General features: G+C 43.7%; 1 protein-coding gene across 3 annotated transcripts in view; it reads left to right on the top strand.

The window, feature by feature from the left end:
• The window catches only part of CNTLN (centlein), a 424,230-nt gene that overhangs the window by 221,450 nt on the left and 186,225 nt on the right, over nucleotides 1-16,555 (top strand). For all 3 annotated transcript variants that reach the window (XM_040360158.1, XM_040360150.1, XM_040360168.1), the window contains exon 15: nucleotides 15,418-15,518. In XM_040360158.1, the coding sequence (XP_040216092.1) occupies nucleotides 15,418-15,518 (101 nt within the window). The remainder of the gene's footprint in view (nucleotides 1-15,417; nucleotides 15,519-16,555) is intronic.

Raw genomic sequence — 16,555 nt, 5'->3', positions numbered from 1 at the left:
GGGTAGTGTTTGACCCATACAGTGTCTGCTGCACCAAAGCCCCTCACTCAACCTCATAGTAGAGTGGGAATACCTATTTAATACATGTACCCAAATAATGTCCTTTTTTCCCCACAAGTGGAGCTTTATTTTTTGTGGTATTTGATCACTGCAGTTTTTTTTGTGCGCTATAAACAAAAAAAGGCTGTTAAGTTTGAAAAAAATATATATTGTTTTACATTCTGCTATAAAACATATCCAATAAAAAAAAAAGCTAATTTCTTTATAAATTTAGGCCAACATGTATTCTGCTACATATTTTTGGTAAAAAAATTCTCATAAGTGTATATTAAATGGTTTACGTGAACATTTTAGTGTCTGCAAACTATGGGATAGATTTATGGAATTTTTTTTCATGCTAGTAATGAAGCGATCAGCGACTTATAGCAGAACTGCGATAGTGCGGCAGACAATTGGACACTAACTGAAACCTTTCACACTTTGCGGGAACCAGTGACACTAATACAGTGATCAGTGCTAAAAATATGCACTGTCACTGTACTAATGATACGGGCAGGGAAGGGGTTAAACTATGGCAATCAAATGGTTAAACATGGGAGAATACCCTAGCAAGTGTGTCCCCAGGAAAAATGGGGGCCGACAGGGAGGGCAACGTGTTGACAAGTACAACAGTTTTCTGGTAATGTGTGGCTAACTTTCAGCTTCGGCCTGGACATTGGGGTGTGGAATACTCTATCAGTACCCTGTATAGGAAGGGAAAGTCAGTGAAGATGTACTGATGAGAGTAAATGATCATGATTGTTTCTTGTTTTGGGCTAGTTGTCTTATCCTTTGTTGCAGAGTTTGCATGCAGACTGCTTGCTTGTGTTCTTGGATTGCCAGTAGTTGGAGGTGAATTGTTAGTTGTGGTGAGAGAGACGTTTGTTGGCACTATAGCATGTGAGGAAGAGAACTTGTAAATTATTATGGACTCTGACATTGTTTTTACTTTATTTTAGTGTGTTTAGTTGGTACTAGTTAGGTTATGTTCTACAGTGCCTTGCAAAAGTATTCACCCCCCCCCCCTGGTTTTTACCTATTTTGTTACATTATAGCCTTTTATATTAATGTTTGTTTAATCTGAATTATATGCGATGTATCAGAACACAATAGTCTAAGTTGGTGAAGTAAAATTAGAAAAACATATACATAAAACAATTTTTCAGAAATAATAAACTGATAATTGGCCTGTGCATATGTATTCACCACCTTTGTTATGAAGACCAGTTAAAGCTCTGGTGCAACCAGATACCTTCAGAAGTCACATAATTAGTGAAATGATGTCCACCTGTGTGCAACCTAAGGACCGGGCAAGGAGAGCATTAATCAGAGAGGCAGCACAGAGACCTAAGGTAACCCTGGAGGAGCTGCAGAGTTCCACAGCAGAGACTGGAGTATCTGTACATAGGACGACAATAAGCCGTATGCTCCATAGAGTTGGGCTTTATGGCAGAGTGGCAAAAAGAAAACCATTACTTTTAGCAAAAAACAAAATGGCACATTTTGAGTTTGCGAAAAGGCACATGGGACTGCCAAAATGTATAGAGGAAGGTGCTCTGGTCTGATGAGACTAAAATTTAACTTTTTGTCCATCAAGAAAACGCTATGTCTGGCACAAACCCAAAACATCACATCACCCAAAGAACACCATCCCCATAGTGAAACATGGTGGTGGAAGCATCAGGCTGTGGGGATGTTTTTCAGTAGTCGGGACCTTTGAAACTGGTCAGTTGATGGAAAGATGGATGGAGCTAAATCCAGGGATGTTCTTGTGCAAAACCTGTACCATTATGTGTGTGATTTGAGGCTAGGATGGAGGTTCACCACCCAGCAGGACAATGACCCCAAACACTCTGCTAAACCAACACTTGAGTGGTTTAAAGGGAAACATGTAAATGTGTTGGAATAGCCTAGTCAAAGCCCAAACCTCAGTCCAATAGAAAATCTGTGGTCAGACTTAAATTACTGTTGACAAGCGCAAACCATCCAACTTGAAGGAGCTGGAGCAGTTTTGCATGAAGGAATGAGCAAAAATCCCAGTGGTAAGATGTGGTAAGCTCATAGAGACTTATCCAAAGCGACTTGGAGCTGTGATAACTGCAAAAGGTGGCTCTACAAAGTATTGACTTTAGGGGGGTGTATATGCATATTGACTTTTTCAGTTGTTTTTTTGTCCTATTTAATGTTTGCTTCACAATAAAAAAAAAAAAATCTTTAAAGTTGTGGGCATGTTCTGTAAATTAAATGATGCAAATGCTCAAACAATTCATGTTAATTCCAGGTTGTGAAGCAACAAAACATGCAAAATGCCAAGGGAGGGTAAATACTTTTGCAAGGCACTGTTTTTCTAGGATTGGTCAAGCCACTAATTACACCTAAAAATTGGAAAGAGGGAGGGTAACAAACCCCGGGACTTTATACGGTGTCAATGAATAAAGAAGATATAATAGGTAGAAAAATATAATTTATTTGATTAATCACATACATAAAAAGTGGAAGTATACACATCCACACAATAGACACATGTGCATAGCTTCAGGAGGAGCCACATTCATGGCTTGTACATGGTATGCCCATTACCCAACATGTTTCGCCCCGAGCGGGGCTTCGTCAGGAGCTTAATACAAGGCATGCTATAAAGAGAGAATAATCATGTATGAATAAATCAATAAGACATTGAGACAGTAAAATGATTGACATGCTCAATGTATAATTAACAATACTCGAAACAAGTATAATATACATAAATAGACATTTTTTATCAAGAAAACAAAAAAATAAAAAGGGAAAAAATAATAGTCACAATAGTTTAAAATGCAAAATACATGAATACATGGAGAAGCATTATATGATCAATACTGGACATAAACACTCACCCATGGAGCAGCAGATCCAAATACGCAGTGAGAACGATACTAAAGCACAATGAAATGAAGGGAATAAGAACAACTTAAGTTCCCATAAAAATGCCTCAGAGAGAATGCCCCCAGGGATCAATCTGTCCCACAGTGAAAAGGATGGCTGCAGTAAACAAAGCAAAAAATAGGTATAAGTACATTGTAATGCTAGAAAAGCAAAAAAATGGGGTATGGAGATCAATTCTCTTTCTACCCCATTTTTTTGCTTTTAGGTGAGCACAGAAAGTAATTAGACAATCCCAGAATAGGAGAGGGCTATGAGGTAGGGGACTGAGCATGGGAACGGACTCTTCCTTAGAAAGTCAAATTACTTAACAAATTTAACAGCTATTGCAAGTCAACTAAAATTGTATGCTGGAGTTCTGCTGCTGTGAATCCCTAACTACTTACAATTTAAGCCTACCCCTCTCCTCACTGCATCATGACTTGATTAAAAATAAATCAAACCTCCAATTCACATATATACTGTAGTGTACTATGCTGTCATACTATCCCTTAGCTGACAGGCAGTTAACAAAACAGAGATTGTGTTGCGTTTTACTCCAAAACTGAATTTACTTCTATCAATAGTTCTGTAAACTGCAATACAATCAGAGAAACCTGCGACTGACAGCTTAAGGGCTCAATCAGTTGGGCTGCAAAATTCCCCAGAGAGAACGCTAGGGCCGCGTACACACGGTCGGACAAAACAGATGAGAATGGTCCGACGGACCATTTTTTTTTTTTTTTTTTAAGTGTATTTTGTGCGTGTACTCGAGAGAGGAGCCGGACTGCAGGAGTTGGGAGTAGGCAGGCCTCCCCCAGAGGCAATCTGCCACCTTTCTCCATGCCCCCGGTGGCAATGGTGGGTGTGTGAGGGGGTCCTCCCACACAGCCCACCCTACCTGCTCCACTTTGAAGCCCAACGGGGCAGAGGGACTCCCTATAAGGGAGTGAGAGGATCTAGCCCGCTCAACCAGCCCTGTTAGTCCTTCGCCTCTCTTTTTAGAGACCGCGTGGTCAAAGTGCGTGCATGTTAACCCAATTTTGAGTGCGTGTAAGTGTGGTGGTTTTTGTGGGAGGGGGGTGGGCATACTAAGCGCAGGCTTACCTCGCATAGCACACCCACCGGGAGCCGGGCTAAGACCACCAAACTCAATTCACATGTAGCTGAGACCGGGATCCGAACCCCTAGCTGCAGAGGTCAATGGCTTGTCAGCGCAGTGCCAATCGCGTTGAGCCACCGCAGCTCCCCCCGACGGACCATTTCCATCGGTTCACCGCTGAAGTGGCCTGATGGTCTGATGTGCGTACACACCATCGTTCCAAAAACCGATCGGGTCAGAACGCGGTGATGTCAAACACACGACGTGCTGAATAAAACGAAGTTCAATGCTTCCAAGCATGCGTCCACTTGATTCTGAGCATGCGCGGGTTTTGAACCAATGCTTTCTGTACTAACCATCGGTTTGGACCGATCGGGCAGCGGGCCATCGGTTCAATTTTAAAGCATGTTTTAAAATTTTAGACCGAAGGACAACAGACCGATGGGCTATACACATGGTCGGTTTGGACCGATGAAACGAAACCTCGGTCCATTCTCATCGGTTTTGTCCGACCGTGTGTAAGCGGCCTAGGAGGTTCTGTGAGGCACATTCATCAAGCAGAAAGAATTCCCCCTGGGGAGTTGTTCAGCCTTACCAAACAAACCCTTGAGCTGTCAAAATGACTCTGTGAAAGGTAGTGAAGGCAGAGCCCCAGGAAGTTCTGTGAGGCACATTCATCCAGCATCACATTCTTCCTTTCTTTAGCCTCTTGTACTTTCTGGCCAGTAAACATGCCATTCCTGGGGGCAGCCACGTACTAGTAGGCTGAATTTGCTTGGCTTGGAAAAGGGACTGCTATAGGTGACCATTACAGTACATTGTTTTTTTTTATATACAATTGGTTGATTTGTGTGATACACAAGATACAATGTCTGATACGTAATCAGTCCAGGCACTGAAAAAGTCCCACACGTAGCGCCATATTTAGAAGAAGCAAAATGTTGTGTATTAGAAATATATTATTAAGTGACAACTTTGTGTACAAAAAACAAAACATACATTTTCATTTTCTTGCATTTTCCAAAAGCATGTGGCAAGAAATTACATTTTCAAAAGTCTCATTAGAAAACACCTTGAAGTATTTCCTTTGCAAAATGGGGTCATGTTGTGGGTCTTGCAGGTGCCCCCGGGCCTCTAATAATGTGATAGGTAGTCAGGAAATCCGATGCATACTTTACCTGAAATTTACGCTCATTGAAAGCCCAAAGGTGCTCCTTGGATTTTGGGCCCCCTATGCAGGAAAAAAATTCCGTTTGAAAACACAAACAATTTTTTTTTTCTCCACTTCATGTTCCAAAAACATGGGAAAAAAAAAACAAACTAAAAAAACACACCACAGGCAATTGGGCAGTGGCTTCGGCACTGGGAACACGATATACAGTATGGGCCATATCCTCAAAAGAGATACGACGGCGTATCTACTGATACGCCGTCGTATCCCTGTTTCTATCTTTGGAACTGATCCACACAATCAGTTTCCAATAGATAGAAAGAAGATCCGACATGTGTAAGGGACTTACACTGCCGGATCTTAGGATGCAGTACCGCATCCGCCGCTGGGGGCATTTTGCGTCGAAATGCCGCCTCGGGTATGCAAATTAGCACTTACGGAGATCCACAAAGCTTTTCAGCTTCGTTTTTTCTCCGTAAGTATTAAGTTGCATGTGCAAAATTAGGGCTGCTTTTACAAAGTGTAAACTGTTTACACCTTGTAAAAGCAGACCCTTCTGTCCAGCAACGCTTTTTTTTTTTTGTTTTACATTTTTTTTACCCGCCGTATCTTTTTTTTTTTTTTCTCGACGCAACTTTATTGACCCGACGTGGTCCACAAAGCTTGGCGTAACGTAATTTTGCGCTATGCACGTCGGGAAAATGACGTCACGAGCATGCGCATTCCGTCCGGCGCGGGAGCGCGCCTAATTTAAATGGGAATCGCCCCCATTTGAAGAGGAACGCCTTGCGCCGGCGGAATTTAAGTTACACATCCGAAAATTTCTGGGTAAGTGCTTTGTGGATCGGGCACTTAGGTAGAAATTTTAAGGCAGTGTAACTTAAATGGAAATTTTTACGTTACGCCGGCTCTTTGTGGATCTGGCCCTATGTTCCACCCTAAAATCAGGTGGAACATGAAACATTTTCCCAAAGGTGAACTTATCCTTTAAGATGTTTGGTGTTTTAAGGGTGTAATCTGAAGATGGAGCTGTGTTTAAATCTATGTTTGTTCAAATGAAGGAAAAAGATAAAAAGGGGGAATGCTATAAAAAAAACTCCTTAAATATTGTTTTGTTAATAACCTTTCTGGAAAGTACAGTAAGTACAGAAACAACATGAAATATTTGACAATAACCACTCTTTTTGCTCATTTTTCAAGCTCATTTCAGGAAAATGAGCTTGATTTTTTTAATTTTATTTAGGTGTGTACTTGAGGTCATTGCCATGCTGCAAAATTAAGTTGACATTGATTAGATGCCTCTGTAAGAGAGAAGAATCTGCTTGTATTTATAAGAATTGAGGGCATCAACAATTTTATTTTTTGTTTACAAACGTTTATTGTAGATTTAAAAAAATTAATGCATACAGAGAATGACAATATTTTCAATAATGCGTCAATGGGATAATATAAAACACGTCATACATCATGGAGCGAAATAACAATGTAAATCAAAGTAGAGCGGAGTGTGAGGATGGAGAATATGAAATGAGGCCTCTATTGAAACAAAGGTAGGAGGGGTAAGGAGAAGCAGACAGAGGAATGAAGTGTGGAATGGTAGCAGGATTATTGCGTGAGGTTCCAGTATGACCACTTGAGGTCAAATAGATGGAGACTATCATTAAGGCTATGGTAGATTCTCTCTGATATTTTAAGCATCTCCATTCTATCCAATACCTGTGACCAAAGTATAGTGTTAGATCTCCAATTGAGTGCTATCATCCATTGGATGGAGCTGCAAAGGGAATAAAAAAATCTAGTGCAGGGGGGGGGGGGGGGATATCTGGGATCTTAGCGTATAGAATGCATATCTGGGGGGTGAGAGTGAATTTGTGCGTTGAGGATCTCTCAAATCTATCTGTCGCTGCGTCCCAAATCTGGTCAAGATGTGGGCAGCTCCAAAATGTGTGTCATAGGGTGCCCTCATCTGGACAACCTCTAAAACAGCTGGGGGATACAGAGGGATAGAAAAAATGGATTTTGGAAGGGGTAAGATACCACCTGGAGAAAAGCTTCATCGGGGTCTCTCTAAATGAAATGGCTCTATTACATTTGCGAAGGTTCTCGGACATGGAGTTCCAAGTATCTGGTGGGACTGAGTATCCAAGATCCTCTTCCCATTGTAGCATCGGGTTGGATTTGTCTTGTATGGTGAAGTTATTGAGATAGTGGTATATACGAGATATCATTCCTTTGTCTCTAGATGAGGTCAGGCAGATCCTCTCAAATACTGTGTTGGTAGATTGAGAGGATAGAAGCGTTTGGAGAAAAAGGATCTAATTAGTAAATAATGTTCGTGTTCAGAAGATTGGAGATTATATTCCCTTTGCAATAAAGCAAAGGGTTTGAATTTCCATTTAGATTGTAAAGAGATTAGGGTGGTGAGGTTATTGTCTATCCATGAGGAAAATAGGGATCTGTTATTATAGGCTAAATTAAACCTAGGGTCACCTAGGAAGGAAGTGAGTGGGGCATCAACAATTTTGATCATCACTAAAGATTTTTCAGAAATGTAGTCCCAAACCTGCAGGGAATTTCCATGTTGTTTTCATTGAAATTTCTGCTGAGACCTTTCTGATAGAAAATGAACACCTTGGGCCAGATTCACAAAGAGATACGACGGTGTATCTCCTGATACGCCGTCGTATCTCTGAGTTCCGTCAACTATATTAAATTAAATAGATATGTTTACAGTACTGGATAAGGAAGGTCAGGAACACCAAGGCCTCGTACACACGACTGGATCTATCCGCTGGGATTGATCCGCTGATCCGTTCCAGCAGATAGATCCGGTCGTGTGTACGGCCTAGCGGACATTTATCGGCGGATAAAAATCCAGCCGACGGATTTCAAGCGGATAAAAATTTCTTGGCATGCTAAGAAATCTATCCGCTTGAATCCTGTTCAGCGGATTGATCCGGTGGTCTGTACAGACTCACCGGATGAATCCGTCCGCTCCCCTCCCTCGCATGCGTCGTAATGATTCGACGCATGCGTGGAAGTACTTACCTTCCAGCGTCGCGCACGTCGCCGCGTCATTGTCGCGGCGACGGCGCAACACGTCACCGCGGATGTATTCCGCGCGGATTTTGATCCGATGGTGTGTACAAGCCATCGGATCAAAATCCGGAGGAGGGGGGCGTGGTCTGCCAGCGCCGAAGATGGACGCCTAGACCGAGAGCTCGCTAGCTGAGGGGGACAGAACAGCAGCAAACGGCCCGTTCCTGCTCACGATCGACCGCCAGCCTCTCGACACACATCCCCGCCACTGAGGAGAACCATGTCGCGGAAGAGGATGACCGAACTGAAGCCGCAGAAGCTGACGGCTTTCTTCACCACGGCGCAGCAAAAGGTCAGTCAGCCGCAAGATGGCGACGGCGCGGCAGCAGCTCCGACGGCGTACACGGATCTCCCAGACGAGATTCCGGATGGAACTAGGTCACACAGCCCGCCGCTATCCCCCACGGCCAGAATAAGGGAAAACCCCATCACAGGCAGCCCGGCCAAAGCCCGCATACGGCTAGATCACCCACAGGCACAGGCAGTATTACTCGAGCCCCAGGCCTTTAGTCCCCTGACTTCCAACCAGGCCCTGCAGTCATCCATGGCATCCTTCCCCACATCAGGTCAGCCTGTCTTGGATACGACACTAAAGGACATGCTATTATCTCTGCAGGGCTCCCTGATGACAGACCTGTCCTCCCTATTTACTAAAATGTCGGCTGACATGACAGTTGTTGACAACAGAGTGACACGCCTGGAAGACAGTATGGAGGAATGCACCTCGACAGTCAATGATCTTATAGACTCACTACATGAGGTGAAAGATGACCAAGCTTGGATGAGAAGCAAGTTAGCAGATTTGGAGGATAGGTCCAGGAGAAATAACGTGAAACTGAGAGGAATTCCTGAATCTATCCTCCCACCTGACCTTCCCAGATATACAAAGGAATTAATGCGTGCGATTCTCCCTGACGCGTCGCCCAGGGACCTGATTGTGGACCGTATCCACAGAATTGCCAAACCCTCACACCTCGCAGCTTCAGTCCCCAGAGACGTTTTGATGAGGGTGCATTTTTTCCACATTAAGGAAAGACTTCTCATGACTGCCAGAAACAATCCGTCACTCCCTGGACCCTACGAGGGGGTATCATTGTATGCGGATCTGTCTAAATATACCCTGCAAATGCGGAGGCAGCTTAACCCGGTCACTAAAGGACTGCACAATCACAGCATCCAATTCAAATGGAGGTACCCAGCATCTTTGCTTATTACTAGAAATGGGGCATCGCATGTGATACATACCCTGGACAAGGGTCTCCAACTTCTGCACTCCTGGGGGATCATACCAGACCCGCCACAACCTTCCGAAGCCCCTTTGGAGCAAAGGGGCCCTCGCCCACCGCGGAGCTACCAGGATAGGAAGCTTACCTGAGGGACTGCACAGATCCTGTACTTAACGGGCCTACAAAGCGTCATGGAAGATCTCCCCCTCGGCTATTAGCCATTCACCTCCACTGACCTCTTTACTGTTCTTTTTTTTTTGCGTTTGTTCCAGGTTGCCAGTGTTCTGTTTAACTTGACTTTGTTGCCCCCGCAGTGGCTTAGTAGGGCATTGCTGACCCTCTATCCCACCGGTTGCTACGGTTGGTGGGTACCCCACCTAGTTCGCTAATCTGCGTTCTTAGACTTGTTACAGCTCAATATTAGTATTTAGTCTATCTTCAGCTTTTTACAGATATTTCCTCGCAAGTGCCAACTACGTGTAACCGCGTGGACGCCGCCAGTGTTACCGCTCGCCTGCATATTCCAACTCCTGGACCGCACGCTCGCAGAATCTTCACACAACCGTAAGTGCATAACCTGCCGGTAATACACAACCAGCACAATGCCAATTAACATACTCTCCATCAATGCGAATGGGCTTAACCATCCAGCCAAGAGACACTCATTATGGAGGACTGCCATGGACCTTAAGTGTGACATCCTGTGCGTCCAGGAGACCCACTTTATCTCCACAGCGGCTCCAGTTTGCAGACATCGACATTTCACTCAGACTTTCTCTGCACCTTTCACCTCGAAAAAAAGAGGCGTTATGGTGGCAATTAAAGACTCGCTCCCGTTTCAACTGAAGCAGTCGATAATAGACCCTGAGGGTCGATATATCATTCTCATTTGTACCATTAACAATGTAGGGTTCACCCTGGTCAACGTGTATGCTCCGAATGTGAAACAGATGAGATTTTTCAACAAACTGATGAAAATCTTAAAATCCTTGAAACAAGGCCGCCTACTTATATGTGGCGATTTTAATCTGGTCCCAGAGGTACACCTAGATTCCACAACGGCTGCGAAAAGGAGGGAATCTCCTCTGAAGCCATTCCTGAGCAGACACTATTTGTTGGATGTATGGAGATGCTTGCATGGATCGGAGAGGGATTATTCCTATTTCTCCCCCTTCCATGGAACATATTCTCGTATTGATTTATTCTTATCAGACAAGTGGTTACTTCAGGAGGTATGTGCAGCAGAAATCCACACCACGTCTTGGTCGGACCACGCCCCTATCACGATCTCCATAGCAGATCTACCCAAACCAAAACCGTCTCACTTATGGAGAGCGAACAACTATGTCCTACAACACCCTTCTTACACACATGAAATTGCAGATAGCTTAACGGAATACTTCCATAACAATGTTGGCTCGGTGTCCGACCCGGGCATGGTGTGGATCGCTCACAAGGCGTATGTAAGGGGCGTACTAATCAAGCTTAGTTCCCAACACAAGAAAAACAGAATTAAGCGTACAGATACACTTATCTCACAGATTGACAACATGGAACGTCTAAACAAACAAACTACATTGCCGTCTCGCTCGGCGCAAATTTTAACACTGAGGCAAGAACTGAGAATGCTCCTCCTACACTCATTTGAGCATACACAGAGAAAGCTTAAGGCAGTCTCGTACTCCACATCGAACAAAGCGGGCAAAGCTCTTGCCCAACGTATCAAGGGTCGCAGGCTGAAAAACAAAATAGAGCGAATATATCACCCACACACCAATGCGGAACTTAGGGACCCTCAAAAAATAGCGGACGCCTTCAGCGACTATTACAGCGACCTTTACAACTTAAGGCAGGACCCTGACACTCACCAGCCTACACCTGACGATATCAATGATTTTCTTAAACATGTTCAACTACCGGAGCTGACGCGTGAACAGCTGTCACGATTGAATGACCCTTTCACAGCTGACGAAATCCTAGCTACCATAAATTCACTCCCAATGGGGAAGTCACCGGGTCCCGACGGGAGAGTACTATAAACAATTTGGACAGCAACTAGCCCCGCACATGACTTCTCATTACAACACTATAGTTTCTTCCTCTGCATTCCCGAGTGAAACCCTACAAGCAGTAATTATTACTCTACCTAAACCAGGGAAAGACCCAACTTGCCCGCAAAACTTCCGCCCCATATCACTTTTAAATTTAGATTTAAAAATTTATGCCAAAACCCTTGCCACTCGTCTGATTGACGTCATGCCCACTCTGATACACAGGGACCAGTCCGGGTTCACATCTGGTAGACAAACCTCAGATGCCACTAGGAGGCTGATCGACATCATTCACCATGCGGAATCTACGGGAACGCCTTCTCTGCTCCTGTCTTTGGATGCAGAGAAGGCGTTCGATAGGGTACACTGGGGATACCTTAGGAGGGTGCTGGAAAAATTGGGATTTCAGGGGCAGATACTGAACGCTCTGCTTGCTCTTTACACTACCCCCTCGGCCAGAGTGTTCTCGGCAGATATGCTCTCATGCCCATTTAAAATAACTAACGGTACGAGGCAGGGGTGCCCGCTATCCCCACTAATTTTCAATCTGCTGATCGAACCATTAGCAGAACACATTCGACGGAACCCTAAAATATCAGGTTTTACAATTGGACCCCACAGTCACAAAATTAGTCTATTCGCGGACGACGTTATTCTCATGCTAACGAATCCCACATTGTCTCTGATAGCAGCGCACGACACGCTTCAATGGTTTAGTAAAGTCTCCTATTATAAATTGAACGCTAGTAAATCTTTTGTACTAGACTTAGTATTAGACGCCACGTCCAAGAACCTGCTCCAGAACCAATGTCCCTTCACATGGGTAGACCAAGAAATATCGTACCTAGGAATCAAACTCACGAGATCAACAAAAGCTTTATATTCAAGCAACTATAAACCCTTCCTCGCCAAGCTTCAAGGGGACGTGCAAAACATTGCAAAACACGAGCTATCCTGGTCAGGGAGGCTAGCAGCTTTCAAGATGATGTACTTACCCCAAATTCTTTACCTCTTTCGCACTATCCCCATTCCGATACCAAAAGCATTCTTTAGGGCACTTCAAACACTTCTTAATAGATTCCTGTGGCAAGGGAAGACGCCCCGATGCGCCAAACACATGCTCATCAAACATAAATTAGCGGGAGGGGTGGGCTCAATCGAATTTGAAGACTACTACTGGGCGACAATACTGACTCAACTTCGGAGTTGGTTCCGACTACCCCTGGAATCCCTCTGGGGCTCGTTGGAAGAGATTACACTCCAGCACCCCGACCTGAAGAGTTGGCTACTGGGGATCCCGATGGGAGTCCCAGTGTCCAACTCGCTTCCCCCCACAATGAAAGCAGCCGCCACCGCGTGGCAAAAGTTAGTAAGCTTGGGCCATACCTACAATTTCACGCTAGCTCCACCTATCCCAATAGGAACGCTACGGCATTTTACTTCAGACCTCTCTCTCAGACATTGGTATTCTCAGGGAATAAAACTCCTAGGCGACATTTTCCAAGACGGGTCTCTACTGCCGTTTTCGCTATTGCAAGAAAAGTTTAACCTCAAATGCACAGAACTATTCAATTACCTCAGGATAAAACACTGTGTTAATCAGTTGTCCAACTGGTTGTATACTCTTCCCCCGGAAGTGTGGACGTTCTTGACTAATTCTAAACCACACTTGAAGGGGATCTCCCTATTTTACAACATCTTCCAACAAAAGAGAACCTTTACCAAAGTAAAACCTCACTTCCACTGGGACGCGGATCTAGGGCATATCTTTTCCGTGCCACAGTGGCAGGCAGCACTCCGATCCATTTACGGATCCACCAAAAACTCAGCCTTCTGGGAACTTACATAAAAAATTTCACTTAGATGGTACCTTACCCCGACGAGACTAGCGGTATTTAGTCCTGCAACGCCAGACACTTGTCGGAGATGCAACAAGGAAAAAGGGGATCTCCTACACATCCTCTGGCAATGTCTTATCATCCAGCCTTACTGGAGAACAATATTCCGAATCCTTTCGGACGTAACTAAAACTCAGATACCCCTCTCACCGGCCTTGGCATTACTGAATCTGACGATAGAGAAAGTCCATGTTTCACATAGAGTAGTAGTGACTAACATACTTCTGACGGCCAGACTGTCCATTACGAGACTGTGGAAGTCCACACAAGTTCCTTCCATCGAGCAGACATTAGATCAGGTCAACACGCACCACAATTACGAAGTCATGTTGGCATCTAGCGCAGGTAGAATCCAACGGTCCCGAGACATCTGGGCTCCCTGGACACAATGGTTCAGGGCAGAGGAATATCTGTGATCAGTACACTACAAGCAGTTTGACATGTAGATTGTACCCTTGGATTCAAGCACACGCTAAGAGTGTCATATATATCTTAGAAGACAAAGGCAAATCGAGGCAGAGTGTAACTGATGCTTGGAAAGTTTACCTGTTTGGTTGAGCTGTTATGAAAATGCATCTAAACTGTGTGTATGACATTAGATATGCATAGTAACGCTAACCGTATCTCTTCTTTCTGTACTTATCTTAAAACCTCAATAAACATTATTGATTAAAAAAAAAAAAAAAAATCCGGAGGAGGAATCTCCGCTGGAAACGGTCCGGCGGACCGTTTCCAGCAGAGATCCCCTCGTCTGTACGAGGCCCAACAGATCTTTCTACCTGCAAATGCAGCTACCAAGTTAATTTCCATTACGTTCTATATTTTAGTACTCTCCCAGCTGTCTCGCATCATTCGCATCACAATACCAACAATGGTTTGAATTTCTTAATCAGTTAATCATCTTGTCTATTTCCTCCTCCATCATGACGACATAATACAGTATATCCCAGGCAGCTTCCCCTGGGTAGTCTTGGTTACCCTACCTTCTCCTATTTGGTCCTCGAGCAGCAGAAATAAACAAGCTTTCCCTATCAGTTTAGCCACCTTCTTGTTTCCTACCAGACTCCACTTTCCATAACAGTCTCTCTCTCTCTCTCTCTCTCTCTCTCTCTCTCTCTGTAACTGTGCACATTTGGCCCGCGAACAAAGAAACAAAAAAGTGGTTGGATTATATTATTTTAAAGCTGAACTAAACCCTCTATAGCCAGTCCTTTACAGCCAAGGAAGCTACCATCTTAGCCTCTGTTTGATCTGCAGTTGCCATGGTGCTGCACATGTGGTCAGTTATGACACAAGCCGTTTGATGGGTTGACCGGTTGGTTGAGAGCACAAGCAACTGTGACAGTTATTATTCACGGCATTGTGTTAAATCATTGGGATTAACTTAATTTGAAGTACTGGCTTGTAATGGGCTAGTAAACCGATTTATACAATTTATACTAATGTGAATATTGGTCGTACAAGGGCTGATAAACTGTTGCTGAAAGAAAAAAAAATATTTTGAAGGAGGGGTAGAAATTGTAAATGTGCCCATTTAAATTGGATAGTCGGTTTAATTTGCTGGTGTGGTAATATAAATTGTTATTATAATGTTCATACTAGTTATTTAAGCATTGAATATACAGTATGTATATGTGTCTGTGTACAGAGAAATACCTATATAAATATTACACAATTAAATGCAATAGCTGTCTGTTTACCCTTTATCTAAAATGTTTGAATGGTAATAGAGAGCTGTAGAAAAATGGGAGTTATCTTTTTAAGATTTGAAGCAGAATAAATTATTTTATTTTTTTTTAGTTTTCAAAAATCTGCAATATATCTTCAACTAAGTAAAGAACATAAGGGTTTCATATTCTACATGTTCTGCGCTTAAAATTTTATTACCACTTTGCAGTGATTTAATGACCATTATGTGAATTTCTTACAGAATGAACTTGGAAGAAGAAATAGATCAGTTAAAAGTGCAGGCATCGGTAGACAGAGCTACTATAGAAGAACTGAATACTTGTCTTCAACAAGAGAGAGAAGGTATTTTTTTTAGCATATTGAATAGAGATGGGCCGAACACCCCCCGGTTCGGTTCGCACCAGAACTCTCAAACGTCCCAAAAGTTCGGACCCGGACCCCCATTGAAGTCTATGGGACCCAAATCAAAAGTCCCCAATTTGAAGGCTATAATTAAAGTAATTGGCCATAAAAAGGGCATGGTGGCCCGGGTACTGCCCTGGGAGACATTTATCAATGTAAAAAATGTTTTTAAAAAATGTTTTTTTTTTTTTTTTACAGGAACAGTAATTTTAATAATGCTTAAACTGAAACAATAAAAATTCCTTTAACCACTTCCATACAGGGCACTTATACACCTTCCTGCCCAGATCAATTTTCAGCTTTCAGCGCTGTTGCACTTTGAATGACAATTGCGCGGTCATGCTACACTGCACCCAAACTAAATTTTGTATCATTTTGTTCCCACAAATAGAGCTTTCTTTTGGTGGTATTTGATCACCTCTGGGATTTTTTTTTTCTGCTAAACAATTTTGAAAAACAAATGCTTTTTTTTTTGTTTCTGTTAAAAAAATTTGTAAATAACAACGTTTTCTCCTTCACTGATGGGCACTGATAAGGCAGCACTGATGGGCACCGATGAAGTGGCACTAATGAGGTGGAATTGATGGGCACTGATGGGGCACTGATAGGCAGCATGGATGGGCACTGATATGCGGCACGGATGTGCACAGATAGGCATTACGGATGTGCACAGATAGGCGGCACTGATAGGTGGCACGGATGGGCACTGATAGGTGGCACGGATGGGCATTGATGGGCAATACTAGGTGGCACAGATGGGCATGGATGTACTGTATTATACTCATGGATGCCAATCAGTGCCAAACAACAATGCCTGCCAATCACTGATAACCCATTGTGGGCACTGATTGGCATCCATTGTGGGCACTGATTGGCATGCATTGTGGGCACTGATTGGCATCCCTGGTGGTCTAGGGTGGCATACCTGGTGGAGGGCATCCCTGGTGGTCTGGTGGCATCTAGTGGTCTAGTGTGGG

Source organism: Rana temporaria, chromosome 1, assembly GCF_905171775.1.
Source record: "Rana temporaria chromosome 1, aRanTem1.1, whole genome shotgun sequence".
Lineage (NCBI taxonomy): Eukaryota > Metazoa > Chordata > Amphibia > Anura > Ranidae > Rana > Rana temporaria.
The sequence above is the reverse complement of the archived record's forward strand: the minus strand, read 5'-3'. Positions and strand labels throughout refer to the sequence as shown.